This window comes from Psittacula echo (assembly GCF_963264785.1).
Source record: "Psittacula echo genome assembly, chromosome: 9".
NCBI classification, from domain to species: domain Eukaryota; kingdom Metazoa; phylum Chordata; class Aves; order Psittaciformes; family Psittacidae; genus Psittacula; species Psittacula echo.
Genome location: NC_137745.1, coordinates 15,144,759 through 15,171,634, shown reverse-complemented (window position 1 = coordinate 15,171,634; position 26,876 = coordinate 15,144,759). Strand labels below are relative to the sequence as shown.

General features: G+C 36.6%; 1 protein-coding gene across 1 annotated transcript in view; it reads right to left on the bottom strand.

Moving 5' to 3' along the window:
* Positions 1-26,876, bottom strand: part of ERC2 (ELKS/RAB6-interacting/CAST family member 2) — a gene marked incomplete at its 5' end in the record, with an annotated part of 347,626 nt that overhangs the window by 233,660 nt on the left and 87,090 nt on the right. Inside the window, 3 exons of the mRNA XM_080625511.1 lie at positions 550-717; positions 8,064-8,219; positions 16,641-16,715. Of these exons, the coding sequence (XP_080481637.1) occupies positions 550-717; positions 8,064-8,219; positions 16,641-16,715 (399 nt within the window). The remainder of the gene's footprint in view (positions 1-549; positions 718-8,063; positions 8,220-16,640; positions 16,716-26,876) is intronic.

Sequence of the window (26,876 nt, the reverse complement as noted above, 5' to 3'; positions counted from 1 at the left end):
CAACCATCTCAATGGTACTCCATCACCCATATTTTTATGATCTGACTTTGTAGATAGATACATAACTGATGCACTGGCCTAAAAAAACAAAACACCACCACACAGATTAATATCATGCACCCTTCAACAGATCCCTTCAAAATACATCAGTAGCTTCACTCTTCAGACTAGAAATACACAGCACAAAAGCATCATCAAGCCAGAGTAACCAAAACAAAAACTCAAGACAACTAACAGATGAAGAAACAAGGAATGAAATCACAGCAATCAAGACACTAAGGCCCAGCTTCCCCCATTGAAGGCAGTGAGAATTAGGCATGTTTTCTTAAAATGCAATCATAGGTGCTTCTAAAAAAATTCTAGAATGAGAGCTGCTGTACTACAAAAAATAAATATAATGAATATATTGGCATTTTAAGGGTTTAAAATTATTTCACTGCTTTTTAACAAATTGCCTTCCACACAGACTTGCAACAAACACATCATCACCTTGACACATGTTATTAACTAAATATTTCTATTGTATTTTATGATTAGAAGAAACAATACCTCTGTCTGAAGTATGGCAGCTCTCTGTTCTTTGGCAGTAAGTGACTCTTTAAGCACTTCAATGTGTTGCTTGCAATCTGAATTCTGATTGCTAAGGGTTTCAAGCTTAGTTTGTAAGGCAAGAAGTTCTGATTCTTTCTTTGAGAGTTCTTGTTTCAGTTGGTCAATCTGTAATGGGGGGAAAAAAAAGGTTAGATCATTAATTTAATTTCCAATTCATAGTTGCACTTGAAATTCGAAAGGTGTGAATGACCATGATATGACAACTCAGGCACCTGTAAATTCTGGAAGAATTCTGGAAGACTTTTTACACTCAAAACTTCAATTGAGTTTCTTGCAATTTAATGTACCTGTCTTAAGAATCATTGCCCTGATGTTGCAGAACTTAAAAGGAAACTCTTAAAGATTATACATGATGATTTGACCTATAAATTCACCATGGACCTCACTTAAGTTCAAAGGAATTTATCCTGCATGAGGCAAGTCTGGCAGGACAGCAAAAATGCATAAGAGAAGAACTGTTCATAAAAGTATAAATTCCATCCAATAGCCTATTCCTTCAAACAGCATGATTCTCATGACTTATCACTGGCCAAAATGTATCAAGGGTTTTTTAGGAGCCTGATAAGAAAAAGCAGGCATCTTAATAAGGAGAGGAAAACAGAGAAGTGGAATTTTAACCTTATTCTTCTTGCAAATGTGTTACTGCCCACCATCCCCACCTCCTTTTTCCCTCCCTGGCAGTTCATATGGAATTCTCAGGTACTAGGAAAGCCAAGCCAAAGAGATTAACCTAAGAGAAGTCTGGGGAAAACGTTATAAAAAAATTCACAGAATGAAAGGTTTGTGAGATTGTAAAAGCACATCCTGAAGGAAATAGCAGAAACCCAGTCACTAAGATAGAGCTTCTGAATTAAAGTGAATTTAAGGTTCATCAGTAAATGTCATGTCACAATGATAAATGGGAGACGTAGCCACAGTATGCGTAAGTGTGGAGGATTTAGAATATATGAATTTGAACAAAGCACTGGCCAACACATACAATGATGCTAAAGGATGGTGAATTAGGTGATGTAAAGCTATTCTTCCTAAATCCTGTGAAATAACACTGGTCACCAGATGACTTCAGATACATAACCTCATGAGGATTATTTGAAATAAAAAGCCTCTGCACCTGTGTAACTCAGAGACACTTTCTTTATTTTTGGAAAGTTTTCTTGATGACTGTAACACCTAGATATTTTTCTTTAAATTTCAATGTTCATTTGTGCAACAACCAGAGAAGCCCTGGAAGAGCTCCTTCCATCCTCTCTCATCATTTGCATCCCAACAGATACTTGGGATGAAAGAAATCTAGAAGGGCTAGATGGAAGACAATTCAAAAATCCCCAGAAAAAGAAGAAAATGCACCCACAGGCTGATCCCACCAAACAGCATCATAAAGACCATGTGTTGAAGTATTTCACAGGTTCAATATCGTATGGCACAGTCACTGGAAGCATTTACTGCTGATCAAAATATTTCTATTTTAGTTTACATTGTAAGTGTATCCTTAAAAATTAAATTAAAAAAAAAAAAACTGTTTCTTCCAACTATAGTCCATATGCATCTCTGACTACAGTTAGTTATTCCTTACTTCTTTTTCAAAATCTCAGTATGTTTGTCTAGCTGGTTAAGGTATGTGGTTAGCCACCCCTGAGCTACTGTATAAAATCAAGAATCTATACAGGCACTGAAAGCAATCACCTTCACAGTCTGAAAATCTCAAAATGAAAAAAAAAAGGAGCATACAAAAAACAGATGTCAAGAAAACATAAAGAGTACAGTTGAGAAACTGCTAGAGAAAACTCTCTTTTGAACACAAACCACCTTCCTCCATGCCTTGACAGAACATGTAAGCAAGTATAGCAACCGACACAGAAATGTATACAAAATGAACAATGGGAAAATCTGTCTACAAGATATAAAGACAAAACATAGATCTGCAGCCATTCTGAATTACATCACATGCTTTATACAAGACCCATGTGAACACTGCAGACAGGTAATCTCTCCAAGACACTCTTCCCACTTTTTTCCATGACACAACCCACACACTGAGAAATAATAATAAAGAGCTCCATTTCAATTGCAGGTATGTTCTTCATGGCTTAGAAACAGAATGTGTTTAGTATAAAGTTCCGGCTACAAGACCTACAGATTATCAGGAGTTTAAAAATGTGTTACAGTTCTCAAATGAAAATTAAAAAGATAACTAATTAATTAATCCCACACTCAGAAAATGTGTTGAATAATTATGATTATTATATAATTATGAATAATTATGATACTGGACACCAGTAACAAGTGGTGTCCCTCAGGGATCTGTGTTGGGACCGGTCTTGTTCAACATCTTTGTTGGTGACATGGACGGTGGGATTGAGTGCACCCTCAGCAAGTTTGCCGATGACACCAAGCTGTGTGGTTCGGTTGATACACTGGAGGGAATGCCATCCAGAGGGACCTCGACACACTTGTGAGGTGGGCTGATGCCAGCCTTATGAAGTTTAACCATGCCAAGTGCAAGGTCCTACACCTGGGTCAGAGCAATCCCAGGCACAGCTACAGGTTGGGCAAAGAAGAGATTCAGAGCAGCCCTGCAGAGAAGGACTTGGGGTGTTGGTCAAGGAGAAAATGAACATGAGCCGGCTTCAGTGTGCGCTCACAGCCCAGAAAGCCAACTGTATCCTGGGCTGCATCAAAAGGAGCGTGACCAGCAGGTCAAAGGAGGTGATCCTGCCCCTCTACTCTGCTCTCATGAGACCTCACTTCGAGTACTGTGTGCACTTCTGGTGTCCTCAACATGAAAAGGACATGGAACTGTTGGAACAAGTGCAGAGGAGGGCCACGAGGATGATCAGGGGACTGGAGCACCTCCCATATGAAGATAGGATGAGAAAGTTGGAGCTGTTCAGCCTGGAGAAGAGAAGGCTGCATGGAGACCTCAGAGCAGCCTTCCAGTATCTGAAGGGGGCTTATAAGGATGATGGGCCGAGACTCCTCATGAGAGACTGTAGTGATAGGAAAAGGGCTAACAGGTTCAAACTTAAACAGGGGAAGTTTAGATTGGATGCAACGAAGAAGTTCTTTACTGTGAGGGTGGTGAGGTACTGGAATGCGTTGCTCAGGGAAGTTGTGAATGCTCCATCCCTGGCGGTGTTCAAGGCCAGGTTGGACAGAGCCTTGGGTGACATGGTTTAGTGTGAGGTGTCCCTGCCCATGGCAAGGGGGGTTGGAACCAGATTATCTTAAGGTCCTTTCCAATCCTAACTATTCTATGATTCTATGATTTTGGCTGGTATTTTATTAAAGTATAATGGTGAAAATGTACTAAAACTTTAATTGGAAAAAAAAAAAAATATCAAAAATACCACAAGGCATAACAAGAAGGCACAGAAATTTAAAAGTGCTGCATTATCTAGTAGTGTGCAAAAATATTAAACAGGGCATGAAATAAATTTCTATGTCTCCAGTAGATGTGCAAACATTTTCACTTTGCTGTATTTTGAGTGGTGTGGAAGACCAACAGTCACAACCCAGCAATATCTCCTGATCTCAGTGAAAAAACAAAGGCAAGAATGTTTTTGTACTTTATAAAGACGAGAATGAAGATAACCTACAATTTATTTCACATATTTCCAATGTCTAATTTGCCTGTCACTGCTTTTTCACCATGCCCACAATGATCTCTCTCCACCTCCTTTCTTGAAACCCTAGCTCCTTTGCTTCCAATGCTTTGTCTTCCTTCTTAACATATGATTCTGTCACCTCCCATAGTTTCAGTTCCTTAGATACCAGCATTTCCAGAAAACCATTTTCCTTTTTCTTACATCACTATTTTTACACACCAAAACCTTACATGACATTACATAGAGTAACTGGGAAACAAAGAAAACAAAACAATCAGAGCTTTCCCCCTATTGCATGTTAAGATTAATGAGATAAATCCTTAAGTAAATTAGTCTACTAATGAATTAAATGAAACTATGCTCACTTAAGCATCAAAAGGATTTGGTCTTATTTGACAAACGACACTGCTTGTTCAAGTGAGGGATTTCAGTAAAGGAAAAACTGTAGCAATGCTAATGAAGTGGCTGCATACAGTGGGTTCTGCAAGCCTATCTCTAGATGCTACAGGTTTTATCGGTCAAGATCTATTCTTAAAGTGTGTAGCACTTTTCCAGGCCTATGCACAAAAAAATGCTGTAGTTTTTCTCCTGTATTATTTTTCCTACAGGATCACCTAGAACTTGCATGCTTCATTCATACAGTGTGAATAGTTCTCATGCACAGTCATTAACTATAGAGTGCCCTGCTGCAGCCTAATCAATTCTTAATGGTAATTTGCTGAAGTTGTACTAACTTAATTACTAACTAATCACTAGATTTTCATATTCATTCCTGCGGGATTTAGCACAAGAGTTCTAATACTCAAAGGACTAATTAAATTCAAGAGTGTAAACTCACACCTGAAAAAAATGCATCAGTGTTCCCTTAAGTATCTGGTTGCGAGCCAAAGGACAAACCCTAGGTAAGGGAAGGAAGTCTTGCAGAGCAGAAATCAGAAATCATTTTTTAAAATACATATCCTATATATGCTCTTCACATCCTTAATCAAGATATTTGAAGCTTCATATCCCTTAGCCATGAAAACTTTAAGACTTGTTTGGACAATTTCTGTATTGTGTGCATAATGGCAATTTCTGTCCCTTCAAAAACAGAGCAAAACAGTCCTCACCTCATCAAGTGGGCCAGAAGAAAAAATCTAAGCAAGCTTTTCTTCTCATTTCTACAACTTCTGTTTAACTGCAAGTCAAAATTAAAGCTACCATATTTGGAAGGAGTGAGTATTATTAAGAGTTAGCTAAGAAAAGAAACACTCCCCAACATTCTCTGCCACTCATGTACAATAAATAATATTCAGGTTTGGCCTCCATTTAACACTCTCCCATTTATTTAAGTCAAGAACAAATTTAAAACGAGTTATACTTCAGAAATAAATATGAAGTACTAAGAGCTTTATAGCACCTAAGATCGTTAACTGTGAGAAGAGTTTTGTTCTGCTCTTTGCCATCAATCAAGACTCCTGTTTATCAGAATTTTTCAACAATCTCAGGTTCAACAAATCAGGTATAATCAGATCTGTTTGCTGACAGCTACATAAATACTTTTCCACCTTGAAAGGTTCTCAGATGAATGATAAAAGTATTATCTTCTGCTGCAAATCTCAATTTTAAGTGGAAGAAAAGGACTGGTGAAAGAAAACAGACAAAGTTTCATCAGAACACGGCATTTTTCAAAGATCAGACGATTGTAACAAAACAAGCTATGTTTAATAATCTTCTCATCCGTCTCCTTTCTGTGGCACAGGAATATACTGAAGATTTTTCTCTAAAAAACATGCTAACAAAATGGGGGTTTGTATATTATTTTTATATCAACAGATTTGCTGAGATGCATTAGAAGTTTTGCTGTGAATTATTAAAACTGAATAGCTTTGAAATTAATTACAAGTTGGCAAAATACTTTTCCTGATGATAATGCTACTTAAAGCTACTAAAAGTAATTAAAGTTCCTAGCAGCTATTTTAATTAATATATTGTTCGGCATTTTTTTATTTTTTTTACTCAATCTGGATTAATTCCACACAGGCACTAATACTTCCATTTCTTCTGTAGCACAAACCCCCAGAAGGAGATAAAAATGCACTCCAATATCACAAGACACCAGCATTTCCTGTGAAGTAGTTTACAAGATACTACAGTTTCCAAAGCAGGAGACAGTAAGAGCTCATCTAAGATGGAAAATCTTCAGTATCCAGCACTACACAGCAGTGAATTTTCTTACTCTTACACTTACTCAGACAAAATAAAATCATTTTGTCAAGAAGATAATGAAGGTCTAATTTACAGATTCTCCAGAAGGTGCTGACAGCATTTTATTCTCTGAACCATAGACAAGCTGCATACTTTGAATCCAAGCTTTCCTGACTCTAAAAGAACTGTAATGGTATTTATGTACCTCATAGTGCAAACTTTGCACTTAACCAGCAACACTACTAAGTATTTTTAGCATCAACAATGGTAGGCAGAGAATTACGCTTTCAGTCAATTAACTTGTACTTCTTTCACCTACATGGCCTCTAGAGAGGTCATAGTACCAGCTCCTCCTCAAGCAGTTTTTTCCGAGCTGCAAGTACATATTTCAGAAAAAGCAAATCAATCCATCTCCAGTCACTAGAATTTCACACACAAAATGTCCATGTACACAAAACCTCTTAAATATTTAAACGGAACAAGAATCCAAACAAACAACTGGGACAGAAAGACTGTGAAAATAAATTACCATAATAATCATGACTACTAAAGTGGTTTGCCTAGATTTTATTCTGGCTCTATGGATAAATTTTTAACATCACTGCAAGAGAGTAGATGGCTTGCCTTCCTCCTCAGTGTTCAGGCTGCTGTAACTTGTTTTGCCCTATCTTAGTTCAGCTTATAAATTATATTTAAAAAATGCTATTTCCAAAACCTAAATTTTGGTCTAAGACAGTGGGACCATAAGCCTCAGGCTCCATAACTTCTAACTTTTTTTTTGCCTTTTAATCAAGTATTTTAATTCAGTATTTTGTCACTTCATAAACAAACATATTCAAGGTAGAGAACTGGGAATAAACCAGCATAGATTGTAACATTACATATATTTATTACGATTTTAAAGTAATTATAAAAATATCAGGAAAAAAAATATTAGTCCTCATAAAAAAAGACTATTTGGTGGGCTCATCTTTACTCAGACAGCAGCTGAGCACATGGAAATGAAAGGAGGTAGAAAGACCAGCTAGGAAAATAATTTGGACATCAAGCTTTACTTCTGATGTACTTAAAAATAATGAACAAGCAATAATGTTTTGTGAGCTTGATACCAGACAATGTGTTACATCACTACACATTTACTATCTACTTGTGGTCAACTCATAACTATCTATGTACAATAACTTGAAATGAAAGGTACTTTTCAGGAACAAAGTCATCAAATTTCAAGTCTTTAAAATACAAGATGATTGTGATTTGGCATCATCTATGGAACAGCTGCTCTTATTGTAATACTACAATCAAAACCAGAAAAAAGCACAAACAAAGTTATACCAAAATACTGCAAATCAAAAATATTAACTAATTCAAAATGACAATATTAAAACACCATACACAAGAAAGGGAAAAGGGAACAGAGTGTACACTCAGGATTGTAGTAGCCTTTGCAGAAGTGGTGAAATAGCCTCTTACCTTATCTCTTCCTAAGTCAAAAGTTTTTTTATTTATCCAAAATGTTTCACTCTTCCATAGCTACTATTGCAGAGTAGAGATTTAACAAAAGAAGACATGCAGAAAGCTGCTTATGTTGAAAAGGGTCAGGTTAAAACTTTTGTTTCCATTACTTAAACAGCATTAAGCTATTTTATTAATAGACTTTACCTTATTTTTCATGAACTTAGAGTGACTCTTGTAAACTTCTATTTGTTTGATTTCTTCTTCTCGGTCCTCTGTATTCAGAACTCCATTAGTCTTTAACATCTGTATTTCATCTTCAAGATCTCTTATATTGCGCTCAAGTGAAGCTATTTTTGTATCCTAAGTTATAAAAAAAAAGAGTATTGAAAATTATATGAAAAATACAGTATAGTGTAACAGAAGTATATCTGTATTTGCATGAACATCAAATAATAAGCCCCATTTCCACATGTACATGACAACATACCTTGTTTGCTTTGCTAACCATCTAGGCCTGGCTGTACTTCCCAGCTCTTAAACATGAAGTTTAGCCTACGAAGGCCAGTGCTTGTTCAGCCTAGAGAAATGAAGGCTTATGGGGGGACCCAAAAGTAGCCTTGCAAAAGCTACAAGTGTTTTATTTTGAGTACAAGCAATGGAAATGGTTGCCCAGAGAGGCAGTGTCATCCATCTCTGGAGGTGTTGCAAGATCTGACAGGATAAAGCTCTGATTTTCTCTCTTCATTTGGGCTCTTCAACCATGAGACAATATACTGCAGGCAAATATTCATGAATTCCAGTGGGGTAGAAAGAATATACTTTCTCTGTCATTACTCCCACAGTAATTGTAGTACACTGATCTTAAGCCTGAATGCCTGACTGAAATATGTTCAGTATTTCACTAGTAAGCTATATTATTATTTTAGCACCCTAAATGATTAATGCTTCAATAATAAATCAGAAATGGTTTCGCAATCTAATTAATTGTAGAAGCAGACGGATGTGTTTCCTAAAAGTAGGACTGACTTCAATACTTCATTCTTGGCTATTCTCTTTTGCAAACAGCATTCTGAAAACATCAGAAAAACATGATGCTATGACCATAGCAAGCAGTAGAGCACAAAAATAATCTCATTCAGAAGTTAGTTGAAAATCGGCAGCAGGGTGAAAGACCATGCCCTCATTAAACAGTTCTGTTCAATTGCACAATCAAAACCATAGTAAATTAATATAACACTATCCTAATATAGGTACATATATACCAGTTCAACCATCCCAAGACAATGGCTTTAAAATGAACAGCAGGATAAGCACTTGCTTACAGTCATACAAAGTGACCAGGGCATCTTAGTGTGAATCAGAATTGTGATAGATACACAGTCAGCTCCTTCCCAGATACTTAAGAAGTTCAGAATCAAGTTTTCATTAAAAAAAAAAAAAAAAAAAAAAAACAAAAACAAAAAACCACAACAAAACCACCCACACAAAACCACCACCACCCACAAAAATATCATTGAGATGATGGAGAAAAGAGAAAAAAAGAAATTGACGAACTTTGTGTACTTCCAAGATTGTGAACAAAAGAAAAATACCTCTAGCCTGCTGCTGAATGTAGATTCATTCACCTGCATCACACTGATATACCAGTTTCACTGGCAGATACATTTCTGGGTTCTACAAGTATGCAAATACATTGTGGTTCCCATCTGAAGAGTTTTTCAGTGTTTTAATCCAGACAAGAGCTCAGTGATGCAAAACTTTTCAATAAGAAATCTCAAGACAAAAGAATTCAAAAATATTGCTGAGAAGAGCAAACATACTTTCATGCCATATAGGCAAAGTAACGCACTTTGAAGGGGAATACCAAATCCCTTCATGCATCTTACAAGTTTCCAAATTAACAGCATCCTCTTTCGGAAAAGGAGCAACAGCTGAAAGAGAACAAAGTGCCAGAAGGCAAAGGAAACAAACAAAAAAAGTAATGTGAAACCTGCTGTTTCTTATCTTTTACTTCACTAGCTGTTTCTTTTCTGGAAAATATCTGATACTAAAAAAGGTTAATGATAATAATCAGTCCACATTTTCCTTTCTTGAGGTAAAAACCACAAAGGAGCTGACTGGGGAGGCAACTTCAAAAAAACAATCCCCCACCACCACCCCTATTCTGGAAGACTTCCAGCCAGCTTTAACAGTATATGCCTTTATCTTTTAATATAATTACGGAGTTGTTTTCTGAGTAACACTTTTCAAGATACAGGTAAAATGCAACTTAAATTACTTAGTATGTTAGTCTAAGATTGTTAACATGACATTTCCAACAGCAGAATCCTAAAATTTTATTGATATTTGTCCATGGAATCAGCATCACTCATATCCTAGAGCAAAGGCTGTATGAATGATCATAAAAAAACCAGTCATCTTTCTATTAAATGACCAGCCCTTCACATGACAGAAAATAAACTTTTTTAAGATGTTAACTGTTCTGTTCACAAAACTTACTTCCATAAACTTTCCCCCCACCACTACCAAAGAGGAAAGTAAACTAAAAGGTTGATATGGAATGAAAAAGAGAAAGGGGAAGATTTCTCATTAAATCTTATCATTTGGAGAAATTACTCAAAAATAAAAATACTGAAAGAGAAAAAAAAAAATGTAATGCTATTAAGGCTTACATACAACAATAAATCATTGTAGCTCTCACAGATACTACAATCAAATCAGCTTGCTCCATCAGACTTCATTTTAGAAATTTTCTACTCCTATTATTGAAGATAAAAGCAAAACCTAAGCTTCACTGCACTGCAGAATGATTTTCACTGAAATATATTAATACTTACATGACCTGTTATGACATCTCATCTGGTAGCAGTCCTCATCAAATCTCCAGCTAAGTCTTTAAGAGTCTGTCTTTTTGTACTGAATTTGTATTTTACATGTTTGCAAATATAACATGCCAGAAATAATTTACAGCACAGCCTGTTATGCTATTTAGAAGGTTTGTACAACACAGAACAACATCTAAGCTTTGTAAGAAATATCTAACAACCTATGGAGACATTTTCTGTACTTCTACTTTGTCATGAGTTTTAACTCCCCAAGGAAAAGTTTACTTTTAATCAATTTGCATACTGTGATTACAGCTGTGTAAAAACTGGGTTTTCTATCCACAGAAAAAATGCCACTGTCAGTTTTGTATTAACTTTTTACTGGAACAGAATCGAGAAATTCCATAAGTTTTGAAGACTAAAATCTGTTTCCAAATAATACATAAACATTAGGTGATGACAAGACAGAAGAGAAGCCAGACATCACCTTTGTTCACAGGCTGTTCAAGGAGTCAAAAGTACTGTTTGTTTATGTATAAACACTACAGGACCAGCAATTCTGCAAATACACTAGACAGGCTGTTGGTTTGCCTAGGAAACATGAAAATTTTCCTGACTGGACAACTGCTAGCAAGTGAGGAACCTTCTAAGTCAAAGATGATACAAACAGCCTAGAGTTCCCAATGGGTACTGCCACAAGGGAGCTGCGCTGACTTACAGGCTGAACAGAAAAGATAGCTTTGCTTTAGCTAAAAGTTTTGACAGAATAGGCACATTCCCATAAAAAATTTCTGATTCGGCTGAATCAGCGTTTTCCCACAGAAAGCTTCAATTGGAAAAGTTTCAACCCGCTCTTGTTGTGGCACAGGGTCTGGCAATCTTTCAGAAACTGAAACAGGAACAGATGCAGTATTTCCCTCAAACCCCTAAGTCTTATCCACATTAGCAACATTCTGAAAAAACTACATGGGTCTGTGTTGAATCACAAAGAGGATTCCTTTGCAGTAATATTAAGGAAGCAGCTTAGTATTAAATGGTACTAGTAAACATCTTTTAGTTCTACAACAATGCAACATTTGTACAGATTTTTCCAGTCAGGCCTTCTAAATCAGTTAAAAGACATTAAGATTATATAGCAGGATTTGTGATGTAGATCAGAGTACTCACCCTAATCTATTCCCTCCTTCCAGCAGTAACCAATACCTCTTCCTCATCCTCTTTATTAGAATAGTGTTTCACATATTCTGAGAGAGAGGTTAGGTCTATTTCTAGGCTGGACCTAGCAGGAATCTCTCTTTAGAACACGAAACAATTAGTATACATCGTGATGCTGAAGAAAATAATATTCAAGAATAGAAAGGAGACTAACTTTACAAATTAGTTTCTACAATAATGCTTTATGATCCTTATATACCCAGTCCTTACAACAAGAGTGCTATAGTACACTTCCTGAACACTTAAGGGTTGAAAACAGGCAAAACATTTGTAAATACTACAGCATTCCAGCCCGTCTTCCTCTGAAACAAAAGGGAATTAAATGCTACTCTTCATCATTTTAAATACATGATAAGTTTAAACTATGTCTGTGAAAAATCTTGCTTGTAGGGCATTCAACAAGCAATCAGAGCAAATATTTGAAAGTTCACATTTAATAAAACTCGCATTTAAATGCATGTATGCACACATGCTATCAACAGACCATACACAACTACTCTTACTATATACTTATTTTAACTTTGCCAATTTAATACAGAAAATATTCAGGTTTATTTTTGAAGACAAAGGGAAATGAAAGTTCATGCAATCTTAACAGTAAGAGTATGTTGCACTGCAAACACACAGACACACTTTTCTAGAATCAAACCCATACCTGAAATATGAAAGCTGGATCAATACATAAGGATGTCTCTTTCTGCAATTAAGGTAAACCACAAATATTTTCATTTACTTAACAGCTTACCACATTTAAAGACTTTTTAATTCTTGTTGCTAGACTACTTATATTTCAGAATGGTCCATACCCTACACTTAGGATGAGCTTTATGCTGTATCTGTAGGCAACTTATTTCTGATTTTGTCTCCCAAATAATGTCACTTGTTTAAGTCCGGAACTGTCTGAACAAGATCACAGAATAATAGGATGATTTGTGCTGGAAGCAACCTTTAAGGCTCATCTAGTTCCAAACCCCTGCCATAGGCAGGGACATCTTCCACTAGATCAGTTTGCTCCAAGCCTTGTCCATCCTCACCTTGAACAGTGCCAAGGAGAGGGCAGACACAGCTTCTCTGGGCAGCCTGTGTGACTATATCTCATCACCATCACAGGGAAGAACTTCTTCCATATGTTCAATCTGAATCTATTCTCACTTTAAAACTGAACCACTGCCCCTTGTCCTGTCACAACATGCCCTACTAAAAAGTCTGTCCCTGTCTTTTGTATAAGCCCTCACTAAGCACTGAAAAGCCATAAGAAGGACTCCAAGGAGCCTTCTCCAGGCTGAACAAGCCCCTCTCTCAGCCTTTCTTCACAAGAAAGTGTTGCAACCTTCTGCATGCACGGAAATGACCATTTCTGTGGCCCTCCTCTGGACTCACTCCAGCAGGTCTGTGCCTGTCTTGTAATGGGGACTCCACAATAGAATGCAGTTGCCAGCATGGGAACTCATAAAAGATGAGTTAAGTTTTGACTTATGTGCTCAGGTATACTTCTTACTGCAAGAATGAAATTAGAAGTGTGCTTCCTTTTACTCTTTTTTATTATATTAATCAGTGTTAATCAAACTTTAGTTATCACTCATATTCAGACATATCAGTGATCTGGCATTTGTCAGCACACAATATGCAAAGTAGTATTCAAGTTTCAGAGAAACAGGAGCTTGATGGAATAACAGAGACACATGAAAAAAGGAAGCATCCTGCCCTCCCCTTCAGTCCTGCGACTCTGCTTTCCAGAAGAAAGAAGGGCTTCTGGAGAAGGTCTGTTGCAGACAAGGGAACAGAAAATAAAGAATGCAAGGGAACAGAGAATAAACAAAAGACATGTGACATGTGGAAGCAAATGTGTCTAAAGCAAAACCAGAAAGTTAGGGAAGAAAGGCCTGTGCAATGAATCTGAAAAGATTATATCTGAAAATGAATGAATAAATAAATCAACAGAAACAGCAGTTAAGACATAGGATATGAATTTTCTATCTTTGCTGTTTGCCTCCCTCCCCTCCTTTTTTTTAATAAGTATAAAGAAGATAGTCACTGGTCAAGGAGACAACAGTTATGCAGAAAACACAGTTACTGTAAGAAAAGGCAACTCCTTGCAAAGTTTTCAGACAGAAATGAGAAGCATGACAGGAAAGGTAGTACAGAAGAAAAGCTGTTTAGGACCGAAAAAATCACACGAGATGATAGGTATACTTCACTGAATGCGATGGAAGACTAACTGGGAAAACGGACAGAAGGCATTCAGCAGTGGCAAGGGACGGAAGAAAACCAAAGGAAAGAATAGAGGGATTTATGAAGGAAGGAAAGTTGCCTCCTGGCAGAGCCTGGGGGAGCTACAGAGGGAACTCAGACAAAAGCTAAGTGGTGAAGGGGTGGAAGAGGTTGGGCGCGGTATAGAGAAATGTATACTGCTTAGAGCCTCTGCACGGGGGAGTGTTTGCCCCAGATTGCCATATTACAGGGTAATCCTCTCCCTCCTTCTACCCTCAACACTGTAGGGAAATAATTGCTTCAATGCTTGATCATTCAAAACAAATGTTGCACATCTTTTTCAAAACAAATGCTGTCTGGATTAAGACAATTTAAATTAACTTGAAAACATTCCAAAGCTGGAACTTGTAACGAAAATTGCTGTTTAATCATGTGGATTTCAACATCTTACATTTGTCCCTTTTTCTTTTCAATATTAGTCCTGTTTTAGACAGGGCAGCCCCAAAGGATTGTGTGTTCACCGGAAAAGAAACAACTGTGTGCTTCAGAGCCAAAAGGGAGCCCTGCATCAGAATGCTTCAGCATGATTACAGTCTCATCCATGACAAATGAGAAGTCCTCACTACAAAGATCAGATTTTTAGGAAGTGGAACATCACACACCACACCGAACTCTCCCAGGAGACACTGAAAAAACTTCTCTGTCTTCAGGGACAGACACTGTCAGACTGGCTACAATTACAGTCATCACGTGTGTCATTCGCGTGTCATGTCCATCCCAGTCTGTCCCTGGTTTTTTTTCTCAGTTTTGGTAGAGGAAAAGGAATTGCAAATTATTTTGCAACATAACCTTGGCATTGTTAATAACCCACATAGGAGACCATAAATTATTCTAACACACTATTTTTGTATCCAAAAATTTCAATTTATAATTCTGAATATTAATAGAAAGAAACAAGTTTCTTTCCCACATACTTTGAATAAAAAAAGTTACTGTAAAAATACATTTTAGATTTCATATATAGACTTCTGAATTAGAATAACCAGGGAAGATCCCAGGCAAATACACATCAGAAGACATACTGAAACTTATGTACCTTCTTTGTTACTCATATAATCCAAACTCATTGTTATCTGTTAAAAGGCAGATTCTATATATATATGAAGTCCTGCTGTTGCTGTAACTGTGTATTTACCACAATGTTCAGACATGCTGAACTCATTTGCTCATAACAGAAGTCACTGGCAAAATGAGGCCTTTAATTTGCACTTCCTTTTAAGACTGAAAGACCATCATTAATGTGTTTCAGGCAGCATTGCCAACTCACAAATTATCTCAAGTCTCTTGGCATTTTTCTTAAAGATGTACATTCCAGATTTATAGAATTATGTGAAAATATCAGTTTTCACTTTTCAAATTATTATCTTTTGTTACTGGGCGGAAAAAAAGCCACAACACTTTAGTAATATTATATATCAAAAAGAGTAAACTATATTTAGGACTAAGAAAGGAATGTAATCACATTTTGTCATACCACTTTGCTGATGCAATGAATATTTTCCTTAGGTTCGATGCGAAATGATGGCCAAATAACACCAACAGAAGTATTGTTTTTAAAAAACTCAAGAAGAAAAGACTTTTACATCAACTTTGGATGTGTTTTCTTCTGTTTGTCAGTTTATTCAATCTACTTTGGCTCACCTGAAACTGCCTCTCCCCAGCCCTAAGTATCATTAAAAAGCAATATGCAGTTATTATTCCATAAGGCTGAACTTGATTTTGTAATAAAGTCTTATTAAGACACCAGTCTGAGAGAAATATTAATTATTTCTAAATTCACAGCAAATAAATTGAGAAATAAAAGGAAGCATTTAATAGCAAAAGTTATAAATGGAGGAGTTGCATATTAACCCTGGTAGGCAGCTAAATGTCACACAGCCGCTTATTCACTCCCCGTAAGTGAAACAGGGGAGACAACTGGAAAAGCAAAAGTGAGAAAACTCATGGATCAAGGTAAAGTATATTTAATACATAAAATAAAGCTGTGCAACACAAGCCAAGCAAATTATGGAATTCATTCACTACTTCCCATTGGCAGGCAGATGTTTGGCTATTTCCTGGAAAGCAGGGCATCATGCTTAAGTTACGTGGGACAACAAATGCCATGACTCTAAATGTCCTTCGCTCAAGTTTTATTGCTGAGCATGACATTCTGTGGTATGGAATAATCCTTTGGTCAATTCAGGCAAGCTGTCCCAGCTGCGTTCCCTCCCAGCCTCTTGTCACCCCCAACCTACTTGCTGAGGGTGTGGGGGGAGCAGAGTTAGAAACTGAGAAAGCCTTGACTCTGTGTAAGCACTGCTCAGTAACAGCTAAAACATCAAAGTGTTATCAATACTGTTTTGGCCCCAAATTCAAAACATAACACCACACAGGCTGCTATGAGGAAAATTAACTCCATCCCAGCCATAGGCAGTGCATGAGTTCATAGTACAAAAATAATATATGGGAAAACATGCAAAGACCATACCTTCATTTCAATAACTGTTTGAAGAGCCTTCGTCTTTGCTGGCTCAGGCTGAAGCTGGGTTCTTCTGTGTAACTCCTGTGGAGGGACACGATAGAAATAAGCCTGACGATTCATCTTTCCATTATTTTAATCACTCATATGAATTTATTTCAGCAAAATAAAAGTCTGATTATTAGAAGCATGTAACTCCAAATGCTACAGGTGCTCCCCTCTCCATAAGCCCTCCAGCATTGCTGCAGTCCCTATCTTATATTACAGTCAACTCTAACGGCACATGCGCTATTTCTGAAGCCCTTATCAATAATTAATGTCAACAGTGACAAAGCCAGCAAGTAATTTATTAGCCCAAATACAATGCTGCTGTTTCTGCCTAAAGATCAAAACTTAAATCAGTCATGTTACTAATTCTCCAATGAGCCATTTAAAATCTATTACTGTAGTTTCTTCTTAGTTTTTATTCTAGTATCTGAAATAAGAAATTTAAAGACATTATATTTAAATTTGACATTTTAAAGATAAAAATTATAGTTGCTTGATGCAGCACCCTCCACAGTAGCAATTACATTTCAGGTTTCACATTTTCATACTATTTTTCATGCATCTTAATCTGCAGGTATAATAAAAGTAGATTCCATTAGTTAAAACATAACAGAATTAATGTCTACTGGTCTTTATAAGAAAACAAAGAGAGTATGAAGACAGCAGCACTCACTCTTTTATAAAACACAGGAGTTGTACCTCGGCATGAGGTACCTCAATAAAAAAAACTCACATGTCTACATAGAACAATGTAAAGCTGTAATGAAATATCATCATTTAAGAACAACAGAAAGCTTAATGAAACACTATCATTTAAGAAGGCAAAAAGCCTAAGCTGGCCGTGTTGTCCCAGCCTGTGTGCGGCTGAGGCGATGGAGGAAGAAGAGAACTGGGAGGGGCGCCCTTGGCCGGCTGACCTCAGGGAAAAGGGAATTTGAACCTCAGACTCCAGAACCCAGAACGCCACATTCACCCAGGCAACCCCATTCTCACCAGCAGAGATCCCAGGCATAAGGGGCACACAGCCTGCACGCCACCATGTGCCCCCTCCCTCCTCGCATTCCCCTGTATCAGCACAGGTCCCCCAAAGGGGTGGTGGATGCTCCATCCCTGGAGACATTCAAGACCAGGCTGGATGTAGTTCTGAGCAACCTAATCTAATTGAAGATGTCCCTGCTCACTGCATGGGGGTTGGACTAGATGACCTTTGACGGTCCCTTCCAACCCAAACTATTCTATGATTTTAAGAATACCATGATGCTTATAACACCCTTCCCACAAACTATCTGAGCAGTTTATTATAAACAAAACTGAAACAGGACAGATACAGTTCTGTTTCTAGTCCTTCAGAGCCCTTCCCTCTAAAGGACATGACTACCATGGCAGATTTCTTTCTCTGCTTGCTCTTTCTACCCCAGTGTTCCACATACATACTTGAACTAACTTTATATCCACAAAAAATACATTTATGCCTAGTAGACCAAGAAGCTCAGTTCATTCACCACGAAGACATTAGCTGACTCCAGATCCTGAACAATTGTGTCTTCCAAATTATGCCTCTCCACGATGGAGGAGTCATCAAAAAAAGAAAAATCAAACCAAACCATAACACACGTAACACTCTGGGTCTTAATTATCTTTATTCCTATCTTTCAAATCCCTTCGCTTGAGTCAAACAAGGTACAATTTAACAATCAATTGATAGACTATTAACTATTTAAGAAACTCTGGATTGTGCACATTTATTATCCTGCCCCACCTCAGCCTATCCACATTTCTGGTCTTGCCTACCTTATAGACCACAAGCATAAAAGATGTAATTTTTTTTGTACCATGAACTATCCATCAGTTTCTTGTTCTGTTTAATAATAAGCATATTGCTTTTGAGAAACAACCGATCTTTAAAGACTAAGTAGTAGAAGAGAGCTGGGACATATTGTTACACTAAAATATACTGATAATTAACATCTTTATAAGATACAGTAAAAAAATTGTGTGGCCTAATATATTAAAATAACTGAAAGGGACAAGTTTGTCATGTGTGCTCTATTTAACTGAACATAGGTTACTTGAAATGTAGTATATGACAGGACATAAAATCAAGACTTGGCAACTTTTGGTTTAAATAAAAGAAGCTTTACAGAGGTTAACAGAAAACTTCATGTATACAGAAAAAGATCAATACTATTATCTGTAGGATTACAGTTAAGCAGCCAAGTTATGGTCAAATGGCTGGTAAATTAAGAGCATTTAGCTCATACCAGTTTTGTAGAGTCTTCTGTTCATGATCCTAGCCCACAAACACAATGGGGCTTGGGCAGTTTTCATTCCCTCTTTGTACTATAGCTAACAATAATACCTTAGCCCATGACTGAAGCTCTTGGGAACCATGGCAATATAAAGAAAGCAGTTAGATATGCGCTGTCACGCCTACTCTGTTTTGCTCACTCTGCTATTTCCATAGAAGGGACGCACAAAAACATAACAGTTAAGCTGTTAAATTAGATTCTGACCTGAAATTGGTACCTTGACCACAGGACTGTCTTCAAGTGTCACATCAGGTGCAAGTGTCTGAATGCATACTTAAAGTTAAGTAGGTCTGCATGCTTTTTTTATTACACTGAATATATTACAGATACATGTATGTATATTTAAACTACCTCTAACATATGACAACAATGAACTTTGGATTTTGCATTGGGCTTTTATAAAAAAGTACATCTGAATCATGCTTTATCCTCAGGTTTGTGTGTGTGTTTGGGGTTTTTATTTTGTTTGGGGTTTTGGTTGTTGGTTTTGGGGGGTTTTTTGGGGGGTTTTTAGGGTTTGGTTGTGGTTTTTCAATATATATATCTAACTAACTATCCACATTATAAAAAGAAAGAAATCATTGCCAATCACCTATACAGGGAATCTCTCAATCACCACTAGCTGTTTGTTGCAGATGAAACAAGTACCTTCACTACACAAATGTTTTAAAAAATAATAATATGTTGTAGATTTGTCAGCTCTTCAGAAGTCACGGAAAAATAGCTGGCCACTCATACCACTATCTGATCAGCAAAAATTACAGCTAATTCTAAGACCAGACTTTGCTCCCCAAGGCCACATAAACTGAGCTGGAGTACAAACAGGATTCCATACGCTACCCAGGGAGACAAAACAGAGTTTCCACCCCCTTAGCCAAAGATGAATAGTCTGCCAAAGATGAGTATTCCTAGATGTCTATCATAGCATGAAGCTTTGCCTCATAATACTTTTCCTGTTTGCTTTATGAATCAATCTGATGCTGGCTGACTTAAAAGCTTTTCTTCTCTATCCCTGATGGTAAAATGAAACAGACTTTAGGATTCTGGAGAAGATCAGAAAATGACTCCCACTTTATTATTTTGTGTGGGTTTTCTTCCAATCAGATTCAAATGTTTGGAGACTCCCACAAGGCTCAGTTCTTCAATCTATGTTGTTCTATACATGCATTTTTTCTTTTGGGGTACCTGATTCACGGATGTACTTTCATAGTACTGACTCAATGATACTACCACTTTATGCGCATGATACCTTATACTAATTGGTTTACTACCAGAGGTCATCTGGAGGGTTTCAAATTTGACTGAACAGCTAACCAAAAGATATTCTGAATGTTTCATGAAGTCCTTATAGCCTAAGGAAACCAGATTTTTATCCATTACATCATTTCTGGAATGATGCCGCTTTGTCTTTTTAATTTTTTTAATAAAAAGCCCAGGAGGGCTTATAGAAAACTTAAGAAGAGAAAACCACCATCAGGAATAGCTTCTTTTAACCTGAACCGCATAGAATGGAACTCCTGATGTTTATGCTTTTATCCATGATAAATTACTTGTGCCATCATCTCTGCAACCATCAAGGTCTATCCTAATAATCCCTCAGAGATGTACTCATTTATGAAATTATACTTTCATTATAACACCTGACATCTGTATCACTCCAATTGGTAGTAGTTCTGAATAATCACTTTGCACATATAAACTCATTATAATTCTGTAAAACCAGATACCTACACTTGGGATTTCATAATAAGTCTCAGTCATCAAGGTGATTAACACACCCACACAAAATTGACAGGTAAACAGATCTTTTTTCTTCACATTAGATTTATTTTATCATTGTCTGCTTTTAGACCAAAATGAGTTTTAAAACAAACCTAGCCACTGTTTTCTCCTTTCATATGTTTCTGGAATATTAAGTTGACTAGCATCTTGTGTTGGCCTCAGAAGTAACTTAAGCACACAATTTTACCACTAATTTAAACATCAAAAAATCCCAAGAGGACACAGTTTGTATCATTTATTTCCTAAAATAATGGTAGAAGATAAGTCCTGTTCTTTTGCTCAGAAATGGTTAAAAGATCATGTAAGATTTTATCATTATCAACTGGTATACATAGCATCATCTGAACCTAACACTAATTAAAACACAACTGAAACTTCTCTTTTATCCCAACTCTATTAGAAGACACTTTATCACTTGGCTGTAGGAAAGCCAGAGTGCTGCAAAATGATCTTCCTTTTATTCTCTGTCTGATGTATTATATCAAGGTTCCTAAGACATCACTGACTATGCATTGCTCAGATCAGATGAGATTGAGCTGAAACTCTTAAATAAAAGGCTATACCAGTGCTGTTAATGCAGTTCAAGGTTTTACTTTCTATTTATATAAAACCGCTTAAAATAGCATGATACAAACTGCTAGAAAGAAAAGGACTTTTTCAAAGACGTAGGAAATTTAGAGAAGGTATCATGAAAACTGTCAGTGAGTGCATGCATTTCAATGGTAAGCTTCTAATGATTACAGAGCAGAAGGAAAATGGAATTGTAAAACAGAAGATTTTTAAAAGTTAACACAAAGCCCAAGATTTATAAAAAATAATGATATAATATGAACAAAGACATCAGAATCAAATAACCATTGGAAGAAGACAGATAATTAAAGATGGCAACAACCATACCATACCTAAGCCAATGTAAAACCAGGCATAAGAAACCATTGTGTCAGTAAATCTAGCTTCCTGTATTCCTAGGCAAAATGTTCAAATCTGTAAATCACAGCATGCAATAGTATAGGAGCTGCTAGTTCTCTCAAACACCTCAAAGCAGACTGCTTCCATTCTCCTGGATAAGAAAGCCTTGGTATTGCTTCTACATGATCAGCTTGTCTGAACTTCAAATTTTAAAATCAGCAGTATATTAATATTTCAACCAATTATTTAAGTAAAAGCATGGCCACTTTACTTAAAGTGTCTAGTGTTTCTTCAGCCAAAAGTACCATTAGATAGACGAATAAAATTCTATTTAACCAGACTACTACAAAAATGTAAAATACAGGAATTTATTTTCAACATATAAGCTTATCTTCTCTTTCCCTTTTTCTAACCCTTTGCATCTACCTCCAGCCAAAATGGTCTCATACTAATCTAGACGAAAGTATATTTAAGAAACACTGACCAAACTCTCATCTTTCTGCAAACCATAAACTGACAACACTGAACACTCCCATGTCTGGCTCCAGTATGTAGGAAAACAAAGCCCTATTATTAGCAAGGATTCCAAAAATCATGTTGCTATTGGTCATGTCTTAAAAACACTCTACCATAGGTATTTGAATTCTGTCGGAACCTGTTAAAGAAATTTTGTCAAATCCCAACAAATTTTATGGTTTGAAGAAATGAAAATGTATATACAAGCATATGAAAAGAAAAATTATGGGAAATTATAAAGAGCTAATAACTATTATAAACAGCTAGTAACAAATACTGTGCTAGAGAGTTTCTTTGTAAGCTAAATTCTCATAGTTAAGCAAAATACTCAGATGCGTGCCTAATTCTCCCTCCATTTAGCATTTTCAAATAATGAGTTTTAATGAATATGGAAGAAATTGCATGAACTGAACACCACTGCCAAACTATAAAAGGAAGATCAATAGTACAGACAAGTTTAGCGATAATCTCATTGGCCTCAGTGTTACTCTTGAACAATTCTGACACCGCTCATGGCCAACATTAGAAAACTTGAGTATGTGAAGAAGGGGAGGAAAAGTGAGTTTTTACACCAGATTAAGCAACCAATTTGAAACACTAGCCAAAATATTTCTCTACATCAATGATACTTCCATTTACTCCTGAATTCATGCACAAAAGAAGGGTTTATGATATGTCTTACCAATACACTTAGAGCAGACTATAAGGAAAAATAATCTGATCTTTAAAAACCGCAGCTTTTCTTTGACATGTATATCAAAAACACCTTCAAGAAACCACGTATGTTGTCATATTAGAATAGTGTCCTCTGGCAAGACCACATATAAAAAGTTTCAAGTGAAAAGATTATTTGTGTATGTAGCTTGAAATGCATGTGGGACAATTTAGCTTCTAATTGAAAGCACATAGAATATTTCCTGAAAGGAGCTACTGAAATTCTACTTTAACCAGAATTCTTGAAAATTTCTTTTCTTTGTAGAAGGAACAAAATGTCCAGAGGATCCTTTCTTTTTTTGCCCAGTGTCATTAATCTCTTGTCCTCCTACAAAAATGACTTCACCAAAGTTAAAAAAAAAGGGAAAAGTTACTGCTTCACAAATACCTTCAGAGAAAGAAACTCAACGATAAATGGTTTTCTCTCTTTCCCCCATCATAATTTTATTTAAAAACCCGTAACAAAACCCCTGAATGGATACAAGTAAAGGAAACCCATATATGTTTTCAGGAGTTGTCAGGATCAGAAAACAAAAGTTCCAATCATTGCTTACTCTTCTGCAAAGCATACACACTCTGAAAACATCCTAGCTAAAAAAAAAAAAAAAAACTTTCTCTTTGCAGTGCACACAGAGCTTTAAAACTGCATGGAAATGCCAATTTTTAAAAAGCTAGATGTCTAAAATAGGCATTTATTAATATCCCAGCTGCAGTAAAAGGGATCAATTTACATAAGGACACATGAATGAAACATAGTTGGTAGTTAACCAAGATTTTTAGGCATTTGTATTTGGATGTGGGATGTTTTTTTTAGAAAAGTATTTTTTTTAAGATCACATTTTCAAATTCTAAAAAATGCAAAATCTTTATCAAACAAATCCTGTAATATCTAATGTTCAAAAAATCCTTACCCATCAGATCCATGATTTAAAGATTACCTTCCACCTTCCAAAACTGTTTACTCTTTACTCCCTCTTTGGAAGTTTGAACACACAAAGAATTTTTTAATAAGGTTGAAAAAGAAAGAAATATCAGATCAGTTTTACAATAAGTGTAACACAATACTGACCATGGAGTAACAGTGGAATTCCACCTCAGGGCGTAACTAAGAGTAGATTTCCCTAGCTCCTGCCATAAGCAGCATACAGGCAAAGCTTAAAAGCAGAAAGTCACAGCAACAATTACCAAATAGGATCCCTAAGATCCAGAACACACAACAGAGATGCTGCTGCGTGCCAATTTCACTCTTCATAAACAAACAAAAAACACCAAAACAAACAAAAAAGATAAACTCAAAACCCTTTTAAAGCATGTATGGTACCGTGAGATAGGATGTTACAAGCAGTGCCAACATATAATGCTTGTGGTATTTCCATGGGTCAGTTCTATAGGAACAGAATTTTCCAATAGTTCTTCTCAAATACAAATGACTAACATCCTGCTAGCTCCCTTGAACAAGCTGAAATACAATTTCTGTTCTAGAAAAGCAAAAAGACAAAGGGTAATAACCACTTAAGTGCTTTCCCCACCTTCCAACCTGCGCACACACCCAGTAATTTTTTTAATTTCTGTCCATTTGTGCTTCCCTAACACCAAACACAGGTGAAAAACCAATTTAAATGTCCCTTCTTAAATGGAAGCAAAATAACCAAAACCAGACTCAACTACTCAGAGCCAGAATTACTACATTTCACACACTTGCTGGACAAATCTCTAGTTTACTGAAGAATGTATTAGCAGGTGTTAGTAAACACTGCAATTCAGACATACAGTTCACTTTTTTGGGTAGAAATCAGTTTTATAAACTTAGCGCTGATAGAACATCAATCCTTGAGCAAAGCATCACTGCAAACAGCCACAGCCAAGCAAGAAAAGTGTTGGCATTCCCTATGTGATGCACATCCCCATGTTGTAGTAATGCTTTAAACCAATAACTATGGGACTTTTTATTTTGAAAAGCATAGTTTCATAGGTCTACCTTCTAATATCCATACTTCATACAAATGGATATACTGCTTTATTATCTTTCAAGCCTATCTTTTAGTGTATTCTTTACTGTGTCTTTTTACATTAGCTCACTAAAATCACAAGCTAAAATTATTTATGGTTATTTATGGTTGATTTTCAGTTCTCCAATTCTCCAGGAAGTACTATTCTAAATATGGGTGGGTTTTACTTACGTGCATTTAAAATTACTGCTGGTTTAGGCTATTTAGTATTTAAACATCAGGCCTCAATCAGCAAAGCCAGCAAACATCAGAGCTAATAAGACTTCAAGTGTGTAAGTTCCTTGGCTCTTTGGTATAGCAATTGTTTTTAAAATGCAAACAAAGTTTTGTGGTGATATTTGTGGTGTCCCTCAGGGGTCCATATTGGCACCAATACTATTTAATATCTTGATCACTGACAGACAGTGGGATTCATTGCACCCTCAGCGAGTTTGTGGATGACACCAAGCCAAGTGGTGCAGTTAGTCGATACTGCTTGAGGGAAATGATGCCATTCAAAGGGACTTTGACAGGCTGGAGGAGTGGGCCTGAGTGAACCATATGAAGTTCAACGAGGCCAAGGCCCTGGCACATGGGTCACAGCAACCCCCAGTATCAATACAGGCTGGGGAAAGGATGAATGGATTGACAGCAGCCCTCCAGAGAAGGGCTTAGAGATATAAGTAGACAAAAAATTAGATATCATTATAACAGAATTAACAAAGATTACACTTGTCAACACTGCCACGTAAGAGAATGTCAGAGCTCTTAATTAACCAAGTTATCTCCCCTAGATATTCAGACAAATTCCACCCCTACATTCCCAAGGAGTTAATAGATGTGCAGGTAAATGTTGGCTTGCTGGATCAAATTAAAACACAAAAGGATCGCCTAAGTTCTATACTCTATATCCAACCTGTCAGTTGAGATACTGTGGAAAAAGACTGACTTTGTTGGTGTGAAGAGGTAAGGGTAATGTCTAAAGATTTGAGAATCCAGAACACTCATTTCATTCTGAAAGTTATATTCTGCAGAAGAGCCTGAATGCTTACAGGAACACATTTAAATCAGAATATTGTAAAATACAGTTCATTGTGTATGAGAGTATTGAACACCATCAGTGTCATCTACAAAAACTAGCTGTGATGTGCCTGATGTGTCGCTTGTACTGTGTGCTACCAAAAGTAGAAGAAAAAGCCATTGAAGTCACACAGTAAACAACTTGCATAAGTAGTTACCATCCAGCTGAATATCTAACATTCTTTTAGTTTGTCAGCGGTCTGGTAAACCAAAGTTCATACATCAGCTCACGATAGCACGAGGAGAAAAAAAAACAACTAATAAACAAAAAGAAGAAAGAAAATCCACTTAGCACTTGCTCTGTTTCTTTTTCCATTGCCTGGGAAAGAGTGTTGCTTGGTAACTTCAACCCATCTGTTCAAGTTTTCTCTTTCAGTCTTCCTTTTTATCAGAATGAAAAAACCTTCCTTAACTGAAAACATGATCGGTGCAAAAATAGGTTTTCTCACTGCATAAAAGATGCTACAGTTCCTTGTCTGCATTAGAATTATGGCAAGAGTTAAAAATATCTGATATTGTCTCTTTAAAACAATGCCACTTTCCCTTCCTGATTTCTCTTTAAGGAAGCAAAAAAAAAAAAAAATTCTTTGTTTTATTCCTTTTATTCCTTGCCTCAGGGCAATAAGCACCAAGACAGCACTTCCTTACACAGTTTAGAGACTGCATCTTTTCTGTAACTATATGCTGAACATGAATGTCTGCAGCCCTGGGGCTAAGACACAGATTACAAACTACTTCACTGTGCATCAGTACTTAAAATAAATGCTGAATGCAGACTGTATCATAAGTATCTAAATGCTTAGCTTTCTCTAAAGATGTAAATCAAAGGCATCTCCACTGAAATTACTGGTATTATCAGTCCCTAAAGGCGAATTTTCTGAACTTCAGGAATCCATGTG